Source organism: Boleophthalmus pectinirostris, unplaced genomic scaffold (assembly GCF_026225935.1).
Source record: "Boleophthalmus pectinirostris isolate CB_2022bp ecotype Guang Dong unplaced genomic scaffold, ASM2622593v1 HiC_scaffold_1, whole genome shotgun sequence".
Lineage (NCBI taxonomy): Eukaryota > Metazoa > Chordata > Actinopteri > Gobiiformes > Gobiidae > Boleophthalmus > Boleophthalmus pectinirostris.
Window position 1 is genome coordinate 29,661,703 of NW_026570970.1, and position 23,267 is coordinate 29,684,969.

General features: G+C 40.9%; 1 protein-coding gene across 1 annotated transcript in view; it reads right to left on the reverse strand.

Annotated features, from left to right (window-relative positions):
* sema5ba (sema domain, seven thrombospondin repeats (type 1 and type 1-like), transmembrane domain (TM) and short cytoplasmic domain, (semaphorin) 5Ba) overlaps positions 1 to 23,267 on the reverse strand; it is a 492,613-nt gene that overhangs the window by 130,585 nt on the left and 338,761 nt on the right. The window contains exon 9 of the mRNA XM_055149649.1: positions 8,906 to 9,191. Within this exon, the coding sequence (XP_055005624.1) occupies positions 8,906 to 9,191 (286 nt within the window). The remainder of the gene's footprint in view (positions 1 to 8,905; positions 9,192 to 23,267) is intronic.

Consider the following 23,267-nt stretch of genomic DNA (forward strand, 5'->3'; position numbering starts at 1 on the left):
TATGTGTGTTTATTTGTGTGTATTCTCTCTACACTCGTACATCTTGTGTTTTGTTGCGTCCCGTCTCTCTCTCTTCTCTCTCTGTCAGTGTAGTTATTCTGTTCAGTCTGTAGAATGTGACGGCGCTGCTCCGGGTCGCCTTGTTCAAACTAATGACTTTGTCCAAACCTCCGTACGCACTGACAGCACAAGAATACACCGTTACCCCGGAAACCACTGTAAGCAACACAAAGCAACACATAATTAGAGAGACGTGCGGTCCTGTTGTGCGCCCGGCATCCTCTGCTCGCACAACACAAAACCGCGTGTCCTCCAGCCTTAAAGGTGCACTGTGTAACCTTCAAAGTCGAGGGTGCTTGTCTCCATGGAGATATAATGCTTTGCCTGGAATTTTTCACAGTACATATTACAATTTCAGAGCTAAGTTACAGGTCAGATCTGTGGATACGCGATTCTACGAAGTAATAATGCCGGTTTTTCAAGATATTTTAATCACATACTCCTGGAATTGTACAGAGCAACACAAAGAAATACCAACATTTTATTGAGTTGTCTCAGAGAATGGCAATAAACTTCTGACACCACCATCACTAAGCCCAAGTTACAAGTCAGATCTGTGGATACGCCATTCCACAAAGTAATAATGTGTGTTTTCCAAGGTATTTTAATCACATACTCCTGGAATTATATAGAGTTAGATAAAGAAATATCAACATTTTATTGCGTTGTTTAACAGAATGGCAATAAACGTCTGACACCACCACCACTAAGCCCAAGTTACAAGTCAGATCTGTGGAGAGGCGATCCCTTTTAACAATAAAAATGCCTGAAATGTATTAAATGCAAGAGAAATATGATTAATTTCATGCGATGGAACATCCAAAGCAAATACCTAAACCTTTTATTGCATTGTTTCACAGGCTGGCATTAAACACATCTATCTCCATGGAGACAAGCAGGTGTGTTACAGGTCAAATCTGTGGAGAGGCGATCCCGCTCACAGTAAGAACGCATGTTTTTCAAGGTAATTATTACAGGGACAGTCCTGATTTTTGGACATAGGACCTCATTTCCTAGTGAGCCAGAGTGTTGGAGAGGTGTGGAGACACTTTTTAAAATATGCCGTCCAGTCCTTGTATTTGCAGAGGTCACTGGTTCTAGGCTAGTGCATGTCAATGGCCATAGTTAGCCTAAACTAAAAACAGTCTTACCCACTCCACAAAACACATGAGGCAAAGCCAGACTGTTGATGTAAACGTCTGTGTTGATAGAATAATGTTTGAAATAAAACTAACTTTGAGGGACTATTTTCTCATATATCAGTCTGTCTCTGCCAAGTTTTCTATCAGGAAGTACAACTCGCTGCTGCTGCTCAGACATAAATCCTTCAAATGCAAGGTTGGCTTTACTTCAAAAATTATTCTATCAACACAGACATTTACATCGACAGTCTGGTGTAATAATAGATTTGCTTCGGGTGTTTTGTGGAGTGGGTAAGACTGTTTTTAGTGACAGGCTAACTATGGCCATTGACATGCACTAGCCTAGCACCAGTGACCTCTGCAAACACAAGGACTGGATGGAATATTTTAAAAAGTGTCTCCACACGTCTCCAACACTCTGGCTCACTAGGAAATTAAGTCCTATGTCCACAATTCCAGACTGTCCCTTTAACAAAAATAACACCCATAATTCAATAAATGCAATATAGATACGTAGCCTGATTCATCAGCTTTCACTTCATGGAAACTGTCCGACCTCGCAGCATTAGGATTCGTTCTCCCGACAGTAAGTGGGTACTTTTTTATTTAACCAATCGCTGCTGTTTGGTTGTGACGTATGTAATGTGCCAAATGCCGTAAGAAGAAGGGCAATAACGTCTTTCCCCTTGATAAAATTAACCAAGCATTCTTTTTGTTTTGGCTTTAAATCCTCAATCTCGGGAACTGTTGTCAACACAGAATTGTCTACATCCATCTCGACCACTTTGTTTACTGTTGTGCTGTACCACTAAAGGGACCCAGACAGACGCTTGAGTTTGACGTCATGGCTTCACAGCTCTTCGCTGATTGGCCGGTACAACTTCCAGGGTTTTATGCGATTTATTCCGATTCCTGACTTTGCCAGTGGTGAGAAATGAAATTGAGAGGAGGCACTAGGTGGCACCAGCCTGATTAATATTGTGGAACATTCTAGGCGAAGAAATAACTACGAATCTGTCTATAAAATACATTTTATTGCAATGTTCCATCAAATGACATTAACGTTATGAGTCAGCTCTATGGAGAGGAGATATCTCAAGCTATAAAAGAACACTGGTAATTGACCAAATGTAAGGTAGATAAGTTAATGCTTCACTGTGTAACATTCAGGCAAAGCAATACCTCTCCAAATAGAAAATTCAGTGAACCCCCATCAAAAAAGTTACACAGTGGACCTTTAAGTTCTACTATTTCAGAAACCTCCCAAAGTATCCAAACTATTTCAAACAGAACACAAAACACAATAGGCAAACTCAACACAGCCTTTTATCTCACAAACTCCATTTTCTCCCATTCAGGTCCATTCATTTGTACCTCTATTCCCCCAACTACCTCAGAGACAATTCCTTCCATTCTGAGCCCATTTCAGCCCCTGTTGGACCTGCTTCTCTCCGCTCGCCTAACACGGCTCACGGCTAACTCTCCTCCTACATCAGCACCCGTCCCCCTGCGGCACCCATGGGACCCGCTCCGAGCCTGTTCAATTTGGACAGACAGATGGAGAAGGCGTTTGTACTGATTGCATTTACATCTCCAGCAATGAGCAACAGAGCAGAGGGGGATTCAGGGGGAAAGAGAGGGACGAGGAGAGGAGGAGACGAGGAGGACAAAAGAGGGTTTGGGGATGGACTTATTTCAACGTGTTTAGTCCAGTTGGAGAATTCACACGCTGTTGGTGGTGTTCTTAAAGAAGATCTATGCAAAATGGACTTTTTAGAGCTTTGAACCAAGTTTGAAAGTTTTCCCTTGTCATTTACCTTCTCAAAGTTGTTTTCATCACTACTGGTACAGACTCTTTAAAAATTTGTGAATAAAAACCTTCGAAATTGTGGAATGGAGGCAGCTGGAGGCAAAAGTCAAATGGAGTATAATGTGATTTGAATGGGAAAACTGGGAACACATGTAAAATCCAGGGAAGTTTGGCAAATGAGTACAATTTACCAGTACAATACTTGAGTACAAACTTTAGGTATCTGTGCTTTACTTCAAACTTAAGCCAGTTTTACAGTGGATACTTTTTACTTTAACTTCACTACATTTGAGAGCATTTATCTGTACTTTCTGCTCCACTACATTTTAAATCTGGACAAATACAAAAAAGAAAACTTTTCTTTATGGCATGAGACCAGCTGAAATGGTGGAGACTTTATTTTAGCACATTTAATTTGAGTTTCCGTTCCAACTTTGAGCAAACTAAATAATAGAAAACACAAAAATGGCTAGAAAAATTAAGGAATCTATTGAATCACTGAAAATCAAATAAACTTTTCACAAATCACTACATTTCATCTTTTAATTGTTCTAAAAATCTTTGCGAAATATGTTTACTTTTTACTTTTTAAGTACATTTTTAAACAGACTTTAACTTAAATACTTTTACTCAAGTCAGTTTTTTTAAAAGAGATACTTTGACTCGAGTAACTTTTTGCCCCAGTATCTGTACTTTTGCGTAAGTAACCAAATTGAGTACTTCATCCACTACTACATGTAAGTGATATCAAAGCCTTGTAAAAAACATTTACAGTTGTGCTTTATGTTATTCATTTAAGAAGAGATTATGACAGACATTCAGCAATTTTGACAATTTTTGCTGAACAAATCCTTCCAGAAAAGTTGACCCCACTAGAGTTTCTTACTTCATCTGGAGATATAGTAGAAATGACATCATAAATTATACTTTTTGTGAAGTTCAAATACAGTTCTGAGGTTACTAAATTGTATTTTTCCTTCCTTCTTAACAGAGAAGCAAATTATAATATTTGTACCTTGAAAAGTCAAAACTCAATTTTCTGTTATATGTCTTAAAACCATTTTCTTTCCAAATTGCTTCTTGATTGCTGCAAAAGTATAATTTATATTTGCAACAGGTATTATTCCACCAATTTACGTCAAAATTAAGAGAATCATAAAAATCTGTCATACGGACTTAAAAAAAAAGGTGCATTATGTAACATTTCTGCTGGAAGGTCCGTCAAATGCTTTTCTCCATGGAGTAGTCTTTGCTCTACCTGGAATGTTCCACAATATGACATTAAACAGCACTACTTTACATCTTTAAAATTGTTGGTTTTATAGCTCAAAAACACCTAGAAAAACAGGCATTCTGACTGTGAGCGGGGTCGCCTCTCCTCAGATCTGACCTGTAACTTCGTCTGGTTTGGTCTCTATGAAGATTCAAAGGTTTAATGCCATACTGTGAAACATTCCAAACAAAGCAATAACATCCCCAAGGAGAAAAGTATCTGACCAAAAGTATCCTGTACAACTTTAAGAGCTTGTTTCACCCTGGCTTTATTAAGAACAAACGCAATTAAATCAGCTTCTATCAGGGTATCCAATATGTTTCCTGTAAAGTACACAAATCGCTGTGAAAGTATGTAGAAAAATTCATTTCATAAGTTTGACAATCAGAGAGTTTGACAATGGCGTTTTGGTCTCAGATTGGGTTAAGTAAACAAGCGCGTGGGCTGAGGATTGGACATATGGCGGTTGTGAGCAGGTAACAACAGAAGGTAACAGAAATCAAGCTTTCCCAAGACACAAACCTGAATACATTTGAATAACAATGAGAAGATGACTCAGGGAAGTTTGCATAAAACTTTAAGACAACACGATTTGGAAGAGGTGAACTTACTGGACGTCGCAAAACAACCGTTGCATAAGAAATCATTGTCATTCAGGTGCAGGTTTGACGGATGCTGCGATTTCTGCTATGAGAAATAAGGAGTCTAACCCACAACCTCGTTACAGAGAGGAGGAGATGTATGGACTGGATGAAGAAGTTGACTGAGGGAGTGTGACGTCACCCATGGAGTTCAGCTTCAGTCAAATGAAGCTCAACGAGACTAGAGGTTATAGGGACGAATTTTAGTTTAGAATACTAGATTTTGTATTGGAGGATGTACCACCTGCGTGTCTCCATGGAGATTGCCATTGCTTTGCTTGGAATGTTCCACAGTATGGCATTAATGAGATGAACAGATCTGTGGAGAGGTAAGCCTGCTAGGAGTAAGAACGCATGCTACTTAAATGTTACATATAGGGCCCGACCGATATGGATTTTTTTTGCAGCCGATATATTTAGTGATGTAAAAATTCACTGTAAATCTTCAACTGATTATAAAAGTTAGGTTTGACTCTACTGGATTTTAAATTGGATTAGTTTAGGCTACATTTACTGTTATTTTGCCTCTTTACAGTCATATTTAAAGACAGTAGGTTGGCCTAATGGTATTTTTGCATGACATTCTAGCCAGTAAACCAAGTAAGTAAATTAACGCTATCAGCCTTTATGCATGCACGCCGCAGTAATTAATTATACGTGTAAATGCAGATCATTCACACCTCTATTCACAGCACATTTACATATTAATGCAGGTCCAGTAACATAGTCACAGTAGGACAATGGAAGAGAAAACAGGCTGTTTATGTGTGGTGGCTACAGCACCTAAGAGCTAACCAATGAGAAAGAACCAAAAGTAGCTCTAAAACCGACACATTTGCAACACTCAGCACTCAAACAGGCTCCGCTCAGATCACAAGTCTTCACAAATAAGTGCTCTTTTCATCCTGACTCAAAACGATTGTCGGTAAAAAGAACATAATCCGGCATGTTGCAGCAGCTGCGTGCGTGTCCTTTGTCTGTGGGACAATCCTGTCTTCTCCGCACTCAAACAAGCAGTAGTTTTGTTTATTTATAGTCAGTATTGTGGATCAGACACAAGAGCATTTAAAGCAGCACCTCAGTGTTGCGCACATGGATCTATGGCTGTGCCCGGGTGTAAAGAAGAGCAAGTGAATCACGTGAGGCTGGTGGTACGTTCAGGGACAGTACAACGTCACAAACACAAATTACTCCGCAGATATTACACAGATTAGGACATTTATCTGTCTGTAAATTGGATTAAATGGCCATAATATAAATAGTCTAAGCTTTATAATGAGGTATAACATGCCCACGTGGACTATTGGCCCATATCGGCCAATAATATGGACCAACCGATATATTAGTCAGGCTTTAGTTATATAGGTAACAAAGGTCTTATATTACAGAAACTTGATGCTTGTGAGGTTTTAGCCATGTTAGAATACTGTTACTACAAAAACATACTTAAGTTTGAGTAATCCTTTTTTTATAAATCTGTCTACATCTCCAAAGCTCAAAATGCTCTGTTCCACCTTGTGATGTCATGAAGGTAGTTTTCAAGTTACAGCTACCTTTAACCTTTTGTTCAGTACAGATTGGCAGTTCCAGGACTGAAATTATCCAAATGATTCTCGTGAAGGTGTATGAATTTTAAAAACACATTGGAGCACTACTTGTATTACCACATGACAGAGTGTTTTCAGTTTGAGAAAAGAACCTAAATATGCAGGGTTTGTGTGTTAAATATGTGCGAATGAAACAAAACACAACTCCAGGTATGTTTTTTAACATTATAACAGATATATATTGGAAAATATCGTAATATAAACATTTAAACAGTGCAAATATAGTAAGTACTCCATCCATTTGTCCTACATTTTCAGTTGACGCAGAGTTGGCAAATCCAGCATTCTAAAAGTACAGCCATCATCACCTCTGCATAGTGAGCTCATTTAGAAGATAAATATGGTATGGGCGAAGCGCGCAGTCCTCCAGGGATCCATCCACTTCATCTTATGGCAGTAAATAGTCCCACAGCTGCAGCTCAGGGCTTCATATGAGTTACATTGGTCATAATTAAAGGGAATAGGAGAGAGTTTGACAAGGGTGAGGTAAGGCGTATGTAACAGGAGTCTACAAACTGAAGCTTTCAATAAAGTAGAATAAATAGAAGAGAGAATCGTAAGTTACCGTTTTCTGGTGTAAGATTGAAGTTAAGGCCTCCAAGATTAATTAAAATGAAACTGCAATTTGAATGGACATAGGTACCAAATCTCAAAGGCTGCAGTGTTTCATGTATTGGAAATTCCTCCACAAACATCAAAATACACTCTTATTCTGCTCGAAATGGTGAACCCTGTAGTTTAGATCTGTACAAACATGTTCTGAAATGTGATCCTATTATTAGTTTGTCAGTTTATATTTCAGTCTTTTTGTCTGTTCTTGTGGACGTGTTGAAAATGTGAACTTTGAACAGAATCCTATTGTTATTATCTCTCTTAACCAATCATCTGTCAAGCAATTCATATGCACTCTCTCCTTTCATCATCCTAATCTTTCATCTACGTGCTGCAACTGTAGTTCATATCCACTGCAGCGCAACCACTGGCCTCCTCAATCTATCTCCTCCTCACAACTAGAACATTAACTGAACAAGCTCTTCCTCCATCACAAGTCCATCACAATGTCCCTTCATCGTTTCTTTGACAACTTTACTAGTGTTTATTTCAGCAGGATACTAAACAATACACTACAACTTCACAAACCTGACGTGCCGTAGCTTCATTAGTTAAAGCACTCTGATTGTAATGTCATAGTGCTCTGAAGGAGTGGGTGACTTAGCGTTGGGAGCAAAGGGAGTCACTTTTCAATAGTGATATTTAGCATTTTCAAACCAATAAAATGTATCATGGTTATTTACATAAGTTATGTGTTAGCAGTGAACACCCCATAGACTTGTAATACTCCCTCTTTAAATGTGGCACATTTGACTCTTGTCAGCTTTAAGCCATGTTATAATGTTGATGCCTCCTCAAAAACATATCTAGAGCTGTGTTTTGTTTCATTCATTTTGAGAAATCCTTTATATCACAGGTGTCAAACATACGGCCCGGGGGCCAGATCTGGCCCTCCAAGACCTTTAATCTGGCCCTCGGCTGATTTTCTACAAAAATATTTTAATTATATTTTCTATTAAAATTTTCTGTGCGTGGCCCCTCCCACCAGAGCAGCACAAATGAAGACTTGTCTCTTTCCAAACGCTCTTAAAGGACGATCGTTTTGACTGTTGACCGTGACACCCTCATCAGCAAAATGTCCAAAATTAGAAAAGTGGAGCCAAGTGCAGGATTTTACAACAAAAACTGACTTATTCCTATTTGCAAACAAAGTTCGTGTTAAAGCATTGTGTTGAAATGTTTCTTAAAGTTTCAGGTTGTTCATAATATTATAATATTTTGTAAAAGAAAGAGTTCATCAATTCAAAAAGATTTGTGTAATAGATTTGTGTTTCTCTGCACAAATATTTGAACTTATTGTTATTTTTGGGGTTTATATGTCATGAGTTTTCTGATCCGACCGACTTTGGGATCAAAGTCAGTTTGATACGGCCCCCAGACCAAAATGAGTTTGACACCCCTGTTTTATACGTTTACATCTCCAAGCTCAAACTACTCTGCTCTACTTTGTGATGTCATGTAGTGGTAGTTTTGAAGTTAACAGTTATCTTTAATCTTTTGTTCAGTAGAGAATGGCCATTTCGAGGGCTGAAATTACCCAAATGATTCTAGTGTAGGTGTATGGAGGTTAAAAACACAGTGGAGCTCTTCTTGCCACATGACATCACAAGGTGTTTTCTGTTTGAGAAAAGAGCGCAGCCTAAATTTGTATGTTAAACAAAACAAATGTGTAATGATGAAGAAAGCACACTATAACATACATCAGAAAATAGCGTAATCTAGTCCCTTTAAATCGTAAAAGCATGTGTGTGTTTACTCACACATTGGTGGTGAAGATGCCGTAGATCAGGTCCTGCTCGGGGAGATAGAAGGTGCTCTGTAGTTCGTTATAGTAGAAGGGTATCTCTCCTGATCTGGAGCAGTTGAGTCTGGCCTTCATGAAGGTGGTCCAGGTGTCCTCCAGGAGAAAGCGCCCCCCGATGTCGTTCTTGCAGACGCGCGCCACACGAGAGTACACCGTCTTCCCACAGTCGTGCTCCACCGCGTTTTCACGAAGGAAGAAGAACGTGAACAGGCCGATGTCGTACGCCGAGATGAAGTGAGGCTCTGGAAAAGGAGAGAGAGAGTTTAAAATTGTGTAACCTTTCTCATAGAGAGTCCACCACCTGCATGGAGATGGAGATATTCCACAGTATAATATTGATACTTTGACATCAGTTACCATGGTGACACAATGGACACATTAACAAACATAGACAAAAATGCTTTAAGAGCTTTGTTTTCATGGTTCATGGTTTTGTGTTCTGTTTAAGTGTTTTCAACAAAAAGCTGAGAGTGACAAGCTGAAAAAGTGTTGGCTAACAAGCGGACTAAGCGAGTGTGACATCATCAAGCCCCGGGGTTTCAAAATGGCCGCCCATTCAAGTCAATGGGCCAAGCTCAATGGCGCATGATCCAAGATTAGCCTTTAGCCCGGCTGGGTACTTCCGGTGGCCGTGGGCCGACCAAGCATGCGCAGTAGTGCTCTTTTCTCCTGCGGACACACGTGAATACACACCCTGAGTGCACGTCCGGAGTGCAGGCTCGTGTATCACGTGATTGCTTTGACCAATCAGAGCGAGAGGAGCTAAGAGAGGAGCTAAGAACGGAGCAGAGCGGAGCCGGAGCTAATGATTATAAAGCGTTTTTTTAGACAACTGAAGGATTTTGAGCTGAGAAAAATGTTATGATCTAAAAATAGGTAAAAATCACCACAAAATCCAACATTTTTGAAAATTGTAGGTGCCCTGTCAGCCGAACACGAGCAGTTTGTGATTACATTGAGAAAATTACTATGAGAAAAATCCTCTCTCAGCCCATGGGAGTTTTTTCTGCTGTAGTACCAGTGAGTGTCCACTACATCAACTGGAGGCAGCTACAAGCAGCAATACCCTATCCAGTTATTTTAATAGATCCATCGATGTCACCCATAGAGTTTGGCTCCAGTCAAATGAAGCTAACAAGGCTAGCAGTTATTAGTAATGGACAAAATAGTGAAATAAAAACACCAGGATCAAATAGAGCAGGTTAAAACCCTAACGACAAAAATGACGAGGCTCATTGCAGCAGTTACAGAGAGAGGAATGACGGTTTTTCAATAGAACATGAACTGATGCCAGAGTCAATGGAGCCGGAAGCGAGCCCATGCTCACTTCCTATTAACGCAGCGGCTAGTGGTTTAGTGGTTTTTGCTTGCTCAAGGACACAACAGCAGTATGTTCTTGAGTGAAAAGTCATAGTTTTATCTGCAACGCTGCTAGAAAAATGTATTTAATGCCATACAGTGTAATATTCCAGACAAGGCAATAACATCTCTATGTGGATTTTTTTCTGTTTCTGCTGACTCATGTTTGTAGTTTTATAACAGTCATATTAATTCTGGATTTGACCTGATGTGTCTCCCCGTGGGCCTTTTTTGTCGGTAATAAAACTCAGATAAAAGAGTCACCAGTCCACAGTCACAACACACAGCCCCACAGATTTACCCTCAAAACCTCATTCAGATTGAGGCGCGCTTGTTTTATATCTCTGTATCTCCCTCCATCCACTCTTTCACACATACAGTCTGACATTGAGATCTGACGCCGGCCAAGTTGTGAGGGCTTTTAATGCAGCAGATAACAGGGTCAAAGCAACACTATAAACATAGAGAAAAATGTTAGATTTTCTTGGAGACTTTTGCTGATAAGTACTCGGATTCTTGCCCTCAAAACAAGAGCGAGTTGTTGTTGCTGAGATAATAAAATTCAATGCCATACGGTGGAACATTCCAGGCAAAGCAATGACATCTTCACGGAAATTAGTACTAGAAAAGTTACATTGTGCATATAGGATAAATGTGGTTTAGTCCTGCTTTAGCCCTAGTGACACTCTGGTTTAGTTAGACCTGGTTTACAACTGGTTTAGTCCTGGTTTAGTCCTTGTTTAGTCCTGGTTTAGACCTAGTTTAACCCTGGTTTAGTCCTGGTTTAGACCTAGTTTAGACCTGGTTTAGACCCGCATTAGACCTAGTTTAACCGTGGTTAAATCCTGGTTTAGATCTAGTTCAACCCTTGTTTAGTTCTGAGGTAGACCTAGTCCTGGTTTAGCCATGGTTTAGGCCTGGTACAGCCCTGGTTTAGGTCTGGATTAGACCTATATTAGACCTGGTCCAGTCTTGGTCTAAAACCAGGACTGAACCTGGTATAACCCTGGTTTAATCCTGGTTTAGACATAGATAAAACTGGTTTAGTTCTGGATTAGATCTAGTCCAACCCTTGTTTAATTCTGGTTTAGACCTAGACCTGGTTTAGTCCTGGTTTAGTCCTAGTTTTAGACCTAGTTTAACCCTGGTTCAATCCTGGTTTTAGCCAACCCTGGTATACTTCTGGATTAGACCTGTTTTAGACCTGGTTCAGTCCTAGTTTTAGACCTAGTTTAACCCTGGTTCAGTCCTGGTTTTAGACCTAGTTTATACCTGGTTCAGTCCTGGGTTAGATGTGGTTTTAGACCTAGTTATAAACCTGGTTTAGTCTTTGGTTAAACCTGGTTTAATATCGGTTTAGTCCCGTTTTAAACCTGTTTTAGTCCTTGTTTTAGACCTAGTTTAACCCTGTTTCAGTCCTGAATTAGTCCTGTTTTAGACCTGGTTCAGTCCTGGTTTTAGACCTGGTGTAACCCTGGTGTAGTCCTGGGTTAGTCCTGGATTAGACCCGTTTTAGACCTAGTTTAACCCTGGTTCAGTCCTGTATTTGATCTTTAGTCCCTGTTTATCTGAGCTCTTGTGTAATGTAAAACTCCTCATATCCTCCCTCATTTCTGGATCTAAAACAATATTTACTCAGGACGTCTCAGAACACACAGCCCTAAATATCTGTCTCATTCTATTCCTCTGTCCCTGCGTCTTGTGTACAGACAGCAGCTGATCCGAACTCTGCCAAATTCTACTTAAATTGGCGACAATAGCATCATTACTCACACATTTCCAGGAACAAGACGCGTTATCTGGCAACTTTTCACATCTCTCACTTTCCAAAACACATCTCTTAACAAATGCACCCTTAATTACTTTGTGGAGGTGATTATTTTAGTTTTAAATAATATGTAATAAAGATGGGTACACTTGTATTTGCTGTAAAGACATATTGTGTACTGAACCAGGACTAAAACAGGACTGAACCAGGACTAAACCAGGACTAAAACAGGACTGAACCAGGACTAAACCAGGACTGAGTGTTGGTATAGGCCCAGAGGTGCTAAGACTAGGACCAGACCGGGACCAGACCAGAACTGAGACCGGGATTGAGAGCCTGACCGTTTCGGAACCAGACTGGGACTGAGACTGGGACCAGACCAGAACCAGATCGGGACCAGATCGGGACTGATACCAGGACCAGTCCGGGACCAGACCATGATTGAGACCAGGACGGAGACCGGGACCAGACCGGGACCAGACCAGGACAGAGTGTGACTGGACCGGGACCAGACCGGGACTGAGATTGGGACCAGTCCAGAACCAGACCGAGACCAGACTGGGACTGAGACCAGGACCAGTCCGGGACCAGACCATGATTGAGACCAGGACTGAGAGTGTGACCGGACCGGGACCAGACCGGGATTGAGACCAGGACTGAGAGTGTGACCGGACTGGGACCAGACCGGGATTGAGACTGGGACCAGACCAGAACCAGACCGAGACCAGACCGGGACTGAGACCAAGACCAGTCCAGGACCAGACCATGATTGAGACCAGGACTGAGACCAGGACCAGACCAGGACTGAGACCAGGACCAGACCAGGACCAGACCATGATTGAGACCAGGACTGAGACCAGGACCAGACCAGGACCAGACCAGGACCAGACCAGGACTGAGACCAGGACCAGACCAGGACCAGACCAGGACTGAGACCAGGACCAGACCAGGACCAGACCAGGACTAGACCAGGACCAGACCAGACCAGACCAGACCAGACCAGGACCAGACAGACTGAGACAGACCAGACCAGGACCAGACCAGGACCAGACCAGGACTGAGATCAGGACCAGACCAGAACCAGGCATCGCAGTTTAAGTCACAGAAGTTTTTTTCCATTATTCATTTAAACACAAAATTGAAAACGGAAAAAACAAATCGTTATCCGTTTTCCATTTTGGTTTTGGAGACAAATAATGAAGAAAATATTTATTTTAAATTTTCTTATTTTTGGTTTCATTTTGAAAAACAAATAAACGAATGATACACAGATAGAAAACCATGGATGTTTTTTTTTTACTTGTTTCACAACATTTCTGACAGGTTTCTAAAAAACTTTGCTTGAAATTAGGAAGTGAATCTGACCACATGTACTTGAGACATTTACTTAAATGTGCATTGTGTAACTTTTCTGGTGGGGGTCCATCACCAGCTTGTCTCCAGTGATATTGCCTTGCCTGGAATATTCCACAATATTGCATTGAACACATCCCTGTAATTGTGTTTTGGATTGGAGGACTTGTCGTGGTCACTATGTAAATTGTCAACATGATTCAACAATAAAAATGATGAGTTTTGTCGTAGCTTCAGATTTGTTCTATTTTTGGACTTGAAAAATGTTACTAAAATGGCTCCCCTCATCCGTCACGCCAACGGCTGTGGGCTAAACAGGAAACAAAAAGCAAAACTCAACCCTCTGGCATTTTCTGAAACTGGAGCTGAGACTTTCCTTGGATTTAGATGGACAAAAATGGAGAAATAACCTCAACAAACTTTGAGAAAAACAGGTTTAAAAACATTTTTCCATCTTGGTGTTAAACGCAGCTGAACTTGGAGTGTTGACCCCGTAGGGCAGTGGACACATAGCTTCAGGATAAGGTGATTTTCGGAGTTTGACGCTGACATTTGGCAGCCTGTCCATGGAGAATTGATAAAAATGCTTACCAAGAAATGATTCAGGTAACATTTACTACAAAGTGTGGTTTTATGCACCATGAGGCCTGAGATAGCACTACAGAGGACTTTAAGCATGTGTAATGTGGAACAAGTTAAAGACATTTTTGTGTTGTTGAGGTTTTCAAAATACACGAAGACCAAAGACCAGATTTATAGAGGTGAAAATTGGTGAAAATGTCATGTTTAGAGAAACTTTAGAAAATCAAATACAGCATTATCTTAGTTGAAGACATTTGTTCAGTAGTTCAAAGGTTGGTAGTCCTTTCCCTACACCAGAGAGAGTGATAAAGCATCAGTTTTACATGCCACATTTACAATTTTATGCATTATCCAGTCATTCTACTCCCCACAGTGGTAAGCCACAGCTGCCCTGGGGCACACTGACAGAAGCGAGGCTGCCAGTCTGCCTAAGGACCCCACTGTGGCTCCTGGTATTCTCAGAGGTTTCCCATCCAAGTACTAACCAGGCCCAGCCCTGCAGGCGGTACAGCGGCAAAGCAGTAAGAGCAGTAAGAAGGTCCTGAGTTTGATTCTCTGGCGGTAAGGGGACTTTCTGCGTGGAGTTTGCATATTCTCCCCATGCCTGCGTACATTTCCTCTACCACTAAAAACATGTATAATAGGGTCCCCTGAAAAAGATCATCTTAAAGGGACAGTCCAGAATTTTGGACATAGGGCCTCATTTCCTAGTGAGCCAGAGTGTTGGAGACGTGTGGAGACACTTTTTAAAATATTCCATCCAGTCCTTGTATTTGCAGAGGTCGCTGGTGCTAGGCTAGTGCATGTCAATGGCCATAGTTAGCCTGCCACTAAAAACAGTCTTATCCACTCCACAAAGCACCCGAAGCAAATCTATTATTACTCCAGACTGTCCATGTAAATGTCTGTGTTGATGGAATAATTGTAGAAGTAAAACCAACCTTGCATTCTTGAAGGACTTAATGTTTGAGCAGCAGTGAGTTGAAAGCTTGGTAGCGGTGGACTGATATCACCTAGCACTGATCTTACCAGCAAAGTAAAATTCCGCTGCTGCTGAGAAAATAGTCCCTCAAACATGCAACGATTCATGCGATGCAAAGTTACTTTTATTTCAAACATTATTCGATCAACACAGACATTTACATGGACAGTCTGATGTAATAATAGATTTTGTTTCGAGTGTTTTGTGGAGTGGGTAAAACTGTTTTTAGTAACAGGCTAACTATGGCCATTGACATGCACTAGCCTAGCACCAGCGACCTCTGCAAATACAAGGACTGGAGGGAATATTTAAAAAAGTGTCTCCACACATCTCCAATACTCTGGCTCACTAGGAAATGAAGTTCTATGACCAAAATTCCAGACTGTCCCTTTAATCCCAAGCGAGACTATTCTGCTTAAATAAAGATAAAAAAAAAAAAAAGTAAAATGAATTAACTTCATAAATCTGACAAGATCAGGCTTTGACAAGGAGGCTTGGTCATTGTGTACTATTACTACTACTACTACTACATGTGTATGTTTATTTTTGAGAGATGCAAATGGTTTTAGAATTTTATAATATTTGAGTAATTTTCTATAGTTTTATATCATTTTTATGACTTTACTGTTTTGTGTTGGTTTTGTTGGTTGCTACTTTGTCCAGGTCTCTCTTGAAACATTCTGAATCTCAATGGGACCTCCTGGTTAAACAAAAGTAAAATAAAAATCCAATGATTGTGTCCTTGGCTAAGACACATAATTTAACTTGACTGGATGAATGTTACAACTTATAAATCTCCATGGAGACAAACAGGTGACACAATCAGCCCAAGTTACAGTTCAGATCTGTGGAGAGGTGACCCCACTCAGAGTAACAATGTTTTTCAAGGTATTTTTTGAGCACTAAAATGAAATAAATAAATAAATAGCTAGTGAGATAGATATGTTTATTACCATACTACAGAACATCCTCGACAAAGAAATAGCATAACATCTCCATGGAGACAAGATGGTAGTCGGCCCTCCACCATGAAGCCTCCGCAGTGCACCTTTAATATTCTTGTTGATCAAAATGTCCTCTGTCTCCTCCTCTCCCATAACTTCACACGTCTGCTTTCCTACATTATCTAATACACTCTTGTCCTGATTTATAACACAAACTCCATACATTCCTTCAGCGTGGAGCCGGGCAGACTAAAAGCAGAGCTGAAGCTGATAATATTGTTGATGTGTGGTGATTTGTGCGTGGGTGCCAGTATAAATATGTATGTTGTATCTGCTTGAATGCGCTCTTGATTTCCTCTCTGTATGCCCGCACACTGTCGGCACTATGGGTAATGCAGACAGTGGAGAGAATAAGAGCTACACAATGTCTCACGGGAGTCACCGCACAAAAGAGTGGAATTTTTACATCACTGCTTCTCCAGCTGTTGACGCTTGTTTAGACAAGGTTTAGTCCTGGCTTTGTATTTAAATAATATTCGTTTTGTAAGGATAATCTCAGTTCAAAATTGCTTTAAGTTTATTTTATACATCTTGATAACTCATTGGTCGGGTTTATATTACTTCACCTGCTTGTTTCCATGGAGATGTTAAGGCTTTTCTTGGAATGCTCCATGATATGACTTTAAACATATTTCTCTAGTACTTATCTATTACAGGTGTTTCTATTGCTCGAAAATACAAAAATTCTGTCTGTGCGTAGGGTTGTCTCTCCACAGATCTGACCTGTAATGTACCTTATAGTTGTCTTCCTTGAGATAGACAGGTTTAATCTCTACTGCGGAATATTCTAGACAAAGCAATAACATCTCCATGAAGCAGAGGTGGGACCAAGTCGTTATTTTGCAAGTCTCAGGTAAGTCTCAAGTCTTTGACCTCAAGTCCGAGTCAAGTCCCAAGTCAAATACAGGCAAGTCCAAGTCGAGTCTCGAGTCACTGGCCCAAAAGTCCAAGTCAAGTCCAAGTTGTCTGCTTTGAACTTCAAGTCATTTCAAGTCTTGAAACCAAAGTATCAAATATAGTTTAGATTTTAGCAATTTATATGACTTTTAAACTAAATTGTAATTAAAAAGTCATGGTACATTTATATATGTGGCCATACTGGTTCGTCAAAGAGCTCAGACACTCAGCAGGGCCGGGCCTGGTTAGTACTTGGATGGGAGACCATTGAGAAAATCATGTACCACAGGGGGACGCCAGTCATTAAAAACTTTTGTTGTGTCCTTAGGCAAGACACTTCACCCTCATTGCCTAGTATGGGAGTGGTGCATGTGTGAGTGATGGTGGTGGTCGGAGGGTGGGCTGATGGCAGTAAAGCCTCTTTGAGTGTCAAAAAAAGTGCTATATAAAACTGATGCATTATATATGAGTATTTATAGAGCTGTAGAAATGCTATTTTATTTTTTATTTTTTAATGTCTTGTTAAGATCTTAGGGTGAATCATTAAGGTCAGAACAGAAAAAAAAATAAGATTTAAAAATGCAGTTATTTTGTCATATAGTCTGCACTGAAATAGAAGGATCATGTTCTATGTAGTTCTCTCAGTTTTACTGTATTGTACTGTATATACTCTATATACTCTATATACTGTATTGTACTGTATATACTGTATGTACTGTATATACTGTATGTACTGTATATACTGTATGTACTGTATATACTGTATTGTACTGTATATTATTGTATATTACTGTAGTACATTTGAGGACACCATCTCACAGTACTTCAGTTACTTCCAAAGTAACAAATGAGAAGTGGAAGGACATGTTCCAGTTTGTTGCTGTAAAATTCAGCACCACATTAATCAACTGTCAAGAAAAAAAATAAAAAATTCTAAAAACATATATTTTTTTAGGAGAAGCAGCATCAAGTCTGAGTCAAATCCCAAGTAAGTGACCTTCAAGTCCAAGTCAAGTCCCAAGTCTTAGTCTATTTTATCAAGTCAAGTCTCCAGTCCCTAAAAAACGTGACTCAAGTCTGACCACCTGTGCCATGGAGACAAGCAGGTGACGGACTCTTTTCCGTCTGAGAGAAGAACTCGGCCTCAGTCTGCAGGATGTGTGTGTTAAACGTGTGTGAATGAAACAAAACACAACTCCAGGTCCAAAAAGTTCAAGACAAAAGCCTCACTTCAGAAGCACTATTGGAAACACATTGATCTGCACTTGGCAACGCACCAATCCCATAATGCAACACACCTCCATCTCTCTCTCACTCTCTCCCCTTAGAGGCTCCTCATTTCCTCCACTCCCCTTTTCTTTTGCTCTCTCTTTTCATATTTCTCTGTCTGTCCCACTTTCTTGCTCCCTCTGTGTGTCTCTCTTCCCTCTCTTGCCCCTCTCGCTCCCACCCTCACCTCCTCTCTCCATCTTTTGCCCTCCCCTTCACGCCTCCTCATTCTCTCGCCCTCGTCTTTATTTCTCCCCCTCTCTTTTCTTGTTTCTCTCTCAATCCAACTCTCTTCCTCCCTCTCTTCTTCTGTTTCTCTTTCCCTCTCCCTCCTCTTTCGCTCCCTCTTCTTTATTTCTCTCCCTCTCTTTTCTAGTTTCTCTCTTGATCCAACTCTCTTCCTCCCTCCCCTCTCTCTTCTTCTGTCTCTCTCCTCTCTCTCTCTTCTCTCCCCCCCTCTCTCTCGTTCTCTTTATCTCTTTCTCTCTTTTCTAGTTTCTCTCTCGATCCAGCTCTCTTCCTCCCTCTTTTCTCTCTTCCTGTTCTCTCTCCCTCTCTTCTCTCCCCCCTTCTTCCTTTCTCTCCCTCTCTCTTTTCCTGTTTCTCTCTCAATCCAACTCTCTTACTTCCTCCTCTCTCTCTTCCTCTGTGTCTCTTTCCCGCTTTCTCTTCTCTCTTTCCCTCTTCTATATTTCTCTACCTCTCTCTTTTCCTGTTTTTTCTCAAACCTACTCTCTTCCTCCCTTCCCTCTGTCTTCCTCTGTGTGTGTCTCTCTCCCTCTTTCTCTCACCCTCTTCTTTCTTTCTCTCCCTCTCTCTTTTCTCGTTTCTCTCTCGATCCAACTCTCTTCCTCACTCCCCTCTCTCTTCCTCTGTTTCTCTCTCACTCTCTCCATCGCTCTCCTTCTCTCTTTCCCTTTATCTCTCGATCCAGCTCTCTTCCTCCCTACTCTTTCTTCCTCTGTCTCCCTCTCTCTTCTCTCTCCCCCTCGTCATTTCTTTCTTTCTCTCCCTCTCTCTTTTCTTGTTTCTCTCTCGATCCAACGCTCTTCCTCCCTCTCCTCTCTCTCATCCTCTGTGTCTCTTTCCCGCTCTCTCTTCTCTCTTTCCCTCTTCTTTATTTATCTACCTCTCTCTTTTCCTGTTTTTCTCTCGAACCTACTCTCTTCCTCCCTCCCCCCTCTCTTCTTCTGTCTCTCTCTCTCTCTTCTCCCTCCTCCTCCTTCCTTTCTCTCCCTCTCTCGTTTCTTGTTTCTCTCTCGATCTAACTCTCTTCCTCGATCTCCTCTCTTCCGCTGTATCTCTCTCTCTTCTCTCTCTCCCTCTTCTTTCTCTCTCCCCCTCTCTTTTTTCTTGTTTCTCTCTTAATCTTACTCACTTCCTCCCTCCCCTCTCTCTTGCTTTGTATCTCTCTCTTCTCTCTCTCCCTCTTCTTTATTTCTCTCCCTTTCTCTTTTCCTGTTTCTCTCTCGATCCTACTCTCTTCCTCCCTCTCCTCTGTCTCTCTCTAGCTCTCTCTCTTCTTTCTCCCTGTAGTCTCTGTTCTGTCACATATCCATGGACTGCAGATCCTTAAATCTGTACGAGATGTTGGTTGCATCTTTCTTTCTTTCCCTCTCTCTTTTCTTGTTTCTCTCTCCATGCAACTGTCTTCCTCTTCTTTCTCTCTCTCTCTCTCGATCCTACTCTCTTCCTCCCTCTCCTCTGTCTCTCTCTAGCTCTCTCTCTTCTCTCTCCCGTTGTTCTCTCTCCCTGTAGTGTCTCTGTTCTGTCACATATCCGTGGACTGCAGATCCTTAAATCTGTACATGAGATGTTGGTTGAGCCTCAGATCGGGAGGGACAGACTCGAGGTCCAGTCCGTCTGCCTTCACGCTTTGTGCGCTTCTGCTGATTCTCCAAAGTCCGTTCGACTCCCAATATCCATTCAAGTCTGTTTACTTCCTCTTTAGTCCTGCTTCAGTTTCTCGTGTCGTGGTTTAGTCCGAGCTTCGGCGTATTGGGAACTTTTTGTGAGCGTCTAATCTCCAGTATCACTAGGTGCACTGGACTGGATTAAAAAGTTTGCGCGACAGTAGTTCAGCACACTGGAAATGGATAGAGCTGTCATTTGTCTCACAGCGGGGAAGTTTCAGTGTTGCAGTAACAAAGTACAAGAATATAGGTGCAGTAAAGTTACTTCTGGACAACTATTGATTGATTTAGTAAAGGCATAGCAAATAGATTGGATAAAACCCTGTATTTATTCACTGCTGTAAATGCGTTGAATTTCTCTACAAAGACAATAAAATATACCGTAATTTCCATACTATTGAGGGCACCTGAATATAAGCCGCATCAACTAAATTTTAAAAGAAAAAAAAAAGTACATATATGGGCCATACCTGTCTATAAACCGCAGGTGTCCACGTCTTCAAGAACCTTCTCAAGTTCAGGCCGTCTGCTTTTATCGCCTCTAAAAGCTTTTGTCATCTTTTTGCATTGAGTCAGTTCGTCATGCTGCCATCGCCAAAACCTTATCATCGCTCACTGATGCCGAGCTTATGTGCAGCAGCTCTGTTTCCTTCTTCAGCAGCCAAATCAACTGCCTTTAACTTCAAAGCTGTATCATATGTATTTTTTCATGTGCTTTACAAGAGACGGGTGTGTGCATGAAGTGTAAAATAACTGTTCAGAACACATTCAAACTAGCATCTTCCTCGGCACATCATCTCTTCCACCTGTCTGTCTCACTCTTGCAACCCGTCACTTTGTGCTCTGCTGCGCATGTCTCCTGCAGAAAAAGTCGCTGTCCTGTCTGGTATCATGTCAGTGTCAGTGTTAACTACCCCACCCGGGGCGAGTTATTGGTCAGGTATGAGTGGAAGTCCAACTACTAAAGTTTGAGATGTTTCTTCTCATCATTTACGCACCCACCTTAGAATTAGGCAAAATTTATTGATCCACAAGGGAAATAAATGAACACATTTACCGCATACAGGTTATTAAGACGTATCCCACTCACTAATGTTAGTTTAGCATCATAACTTTTATTTCATCACACTGTTTAAGTGCGTTGACAACAGTGCTAGATAGCGTTGCAACTCCATGTTAACCGCACAGACTCTGCACTCAGGCTGCGTGCGCATCCGCTGTGTTGATAAACGAATAATCTGTCCATTTGTATCAGACGCATCATGGTATAAGCCTCAGGGTTTAAACTGTGAGAAAAAAGTAGTGACTTTATGGTCCTCCTTTAACGATGCATTGTGTAACTTTTCCAACACCTGCTGTCTCCATAGAGATCTAGTTTCAACTAGAAAAGTGACATAGTGCTCCAGTCTGCTTGCTCCATCTCTGCATTGAGTCTATGTCAGCTCAGATTGTAGCTGCAGTGGTTCTGTCCCGCTGTGAGGATAATTACTCCATCAGTGAGTGCTCCGTCTCTGTGGGTCCTCTGCTAGACAGGGCTGCACCCGTCAGTCAGACTTCCCTCTGACAGGTCTGCACCCGTCAACACAGTCAGACTCTGCTCCATAAAGAGCCCATATGGCTCATATATTCTCCACTCACGTCACTAAGATGGGACTTATTTACATTTAAAACAGGCCTATTATGCAAGATCCACTTTTCACAGTCATGTTGTAGTTCTTTTCATTCACCCTCTCCAAGTTGTATTTGGAGTGATTCCTGCGTGTTTGAGCAAACTTTAGTCACATGTTTTCAAGACACCATATTGCCAGTCAACCACAGTCTTTACCATCATCGGTACACACACTGATCTGTACTTACTTTGTTCTCCAGTTTTTCGTCATTTTCGTACAACCCCCCCCCCCCCCCCCCCCAAAAAAAACAAAACAAAACAAAAAAAACAACATTCTACATTCTGTCTGAATCCAGAAGGGACAGAGACCAGACCACAGAGCATGAAAAACCTCCGTCCAAATTTTCGATGATCCAACCACAGCCGCTAATTTGTATCACGCATCCCTAATCATGTAATCATGGAGACAGGATACAGCTCCAGATCCAAGTTTTGTAAAGCGTGTCGTTCTGGCTGGTCACCTCAGACATTTGTGGCGATGTCAGCTCACATTTGGCACCAAAGTTTTCTAACGCAGAAGTCAGCAGACATATTTGTTTATAAAGCCATTTAGATTAATATTGTGATTAAAAATGTACAAATTATAATTATGATAATCAGCGGGTTGTCATAGATTATAAATATCAGACACAAGCACAATATGTCTTCTTTAATATTAAAATATTCATACCATTATTCTGTGCCAGTAGTAGACACATCTAGAACAGCAGTTACCTCGGGCAGCAAGATGAATTCTTGTAATATTTATGAGTACACAATCTTACTCCATTTGGATCCGCTCATGCTTCTTACATCATATCAGACCAATTGTGTCAAGATAAAACCTAAATTATAGGGATGTAACAAGAAATAATAGAAACATTGTGATATTGTATTGTCAAAGTTTTCACAATAATATCGTGGACCATCACAATATATCGAATTACAAGTCTCTTTGCTTAAATGAAGAGTTATGGAGCAGCAACAGCTAAAAAAAAAAGAAAGACTGAACTACATAGACCATAATCCTTTGCTCTATTTCAGTGAAGATCACATGAAGAAATAACAGTTCTAATCACTTCTAAGTCTTAGTTCTTTGGATTAAGTCTTGTCAAAGCATTTTAAGAGGGGAAAAAGTAGCATATTAACAGTTTCCACAAAATATTGCAAAAAATATCGTATTGTGAGGTTCATACCGTGACGATATTGTATCTTGACACTTGGTTATCATTACACCCCTACTAAATTAAGTCTAATAAAGCCTTATAGAGAGCAATGCCTATAGTTCACGTCACACCCCGAGGAAATATTGATGACATCAGACTATTCAGGCGTAGTAGAACAAAAACTGTCACCCATTGACTGTATTTATAAATGGACATAACTAACCTGCTACCCGCCACATTCCAAATAGGAAATATGCATGGATGCGCTTCTAGCTCCATCGACTCCAGCTCTAGTTCACTTTGTATACACGCATCCAAAATACAAAATGTATACAAACTGTTCGCTGCAAACTCGGGATGATTTAGGCAGTCAATAC